The following is a 1,717-nucleotide window of genomic DNA, read 5'->3' as shown; positions in this document are numbered from 1 at the left end:
AAAAGTTGTCTGATGGTGCCAGACTTTGATGATAGTGCAGCATTTTCGAATTTTGATTTTTTTTGAGGGTGTAGAAAATGGACATCTCTTTAGATAAACTTCTTGAACCCGGGGCACTCACGAAGCATCTCCTACCAAGAAAAAGAACCGAACTAACATACCTGAGAGCCAGCAACAAGCTCTAACATCCCTCGCGACCAAAACGAACCGCAACCTGAAAATAAAAAGACAACCACACACAAAAATAATAACAAAAATAAACACACAAACATGCTAAGTTTATTTACGAGTCTTCAGCTAGACTCACCACCCCGAATTCATTTGTTCTTGGGGTGGAGGGTAACAACCTCCTCACTCGGGTCAACGGGCCCTCCAACATAAGCCTTTAGCCTATGCCCGTTGACTTTGAACAACCGGCCATCCTCATGGCCTATCTCCACGGTCCCATAAGGAAACACTGATAGTACAGTGTAGGGACCCGACCAACGAGATTTGAGCTTACCAGGAAACAACTTGAGACGTGAGTTGTACAACAACACACGATCGCCCACTCGGAATTCCTTTTTGTCCTTCAAGCGGGCATCGTGAAGCGTCTTAGTACGTTCCTTATACAGCTTGGAGCTTTCATACGCATCGTGCCTAAGCTCCTCAATCTCGTGAATCTGCACAAACCTGTTCTCACCCGCAGCAGCCATGTCATGATTAACTGTCTTCAAAGCCTAGTATGCTTTGTGCTCGAGTTCAACAGGCAAATGACAAGACTTCCCATAGACCAATTTAAACGGTGTGGTGCCTATAGGAGTCTTGTAGGCTGTCCGAAAAGCCCACAGTGCATCGTCCAATTTCTCGGACCAATCCTTACGGCTAGAATTAACCGTTTTCTCCAAAATCCGCTTGATACCCCGATTAGTAACCTCGACCTGTCCGCTCGTCTGCGGATGATATGGTGTAGAGAATCGATGTTGCACACCATATCGGGAAAATGCTTTCTCAAGCTGAGCATTACATAAATGCGTCCCACGGTCACTAATCAATGCCTTCGGGGCACCAAAGCGAGCAAACAACTTTTTCAAAAACCTCACCACTACCCTCGCATCGTTAGTGGGCAAAGCCTGTGCTTCAGCCCACTTTGAAACGTAATCAACAGCGACTAGGATGTAGCGGTTGCCAAAAGAGGTCGGAAAGGGGCCCATGAAGTCTAGCCCCCACACGTCAAAAACCTCACAAACTTAGATGCCGTTTTGTGGCATCTCATGGCGTGCGGAAATGTTGCTCGCCCTCTGGCAAGCATCACAGGACCTCACCCACTCATGGGCATCACGGAAAATAGTCGGCCAAAAGAATCCAGCGTCAAACACTTTCCTCGCCGTGTTGTTCGCTCCGTGGTGGCCTCCCGTGGGTCCTTCGTGACAGTAGCGTAAAATATCCCTCGCCTCGTCACCATACACGCATCGCCGGATCATCCGATCCGCTCCTACCCTAAATAAGTAAGGGTCATCCCAGAAGTAATGCTTGACATCCGCAAAGAACTTTCGCTTCTGCTGATGGGTCGTCCCCTTGATCAGGATGCCACTAGCTAAGTAGTTTGCAAAGTCAGCAAACCATGGGGAATCATCACTAGTCTCGATCCTCATGAGAAACTCATGGGGGAAATTGTCATTGATGTTAGGCCCACGAGTTTCCTTTCCCTCGGAATGCTCAAGTCGAGACAAATGAT

The 1,717-nt window shown here is 47.8% G+C and overlaps 1 protein-coding gene across 1 annotated transcript; it reads right to left on the bottom strand.

Annotated features, from left to right (window-relative positions):
• Positions 1–317: 317 nt before the first annotated feature.
• Positions 318–695, bottom strand: LOC110913667. The gene has a single exon (XM_022158491.1). It carries the CDS (start codon positions 693–695, stop codon positions 318–320), a length of 378 nt encoding a protein of 125 aa, XP_022014183.1.
• Positions 696–1,717: the final 1,022 nt, after the last annotated feature.

This window comes from Helianthus annuus, chromosome 15 (assembly GCF_002127325.2).
Source record: "Helianthus annuus cultivar XRQ/B chromosome 15, HanXRQr2.0-SUNRISE, whole genome shotgun sequence".
NCBI lineage: Eukaryota > Viridiplantae > Streptophyta > Magnoliopsida > Asterales > Asteraceae > Helianthus > Helianthus annuus.
The sequence above is the reverse complement of the archived record's forward strand: the minus strand, read 5'-3'. Positions and strand labels throughout refer to the sequence as shown.

Coding starts and splice junctions, on each gene's coding strand:
- LOC110913667 (XM_022158491.1), bottom strand. CDS start 695: ATGGCTGCTGCGGGTGAGAACAGGTTTGTGCAGATTCACGAGATTGAG.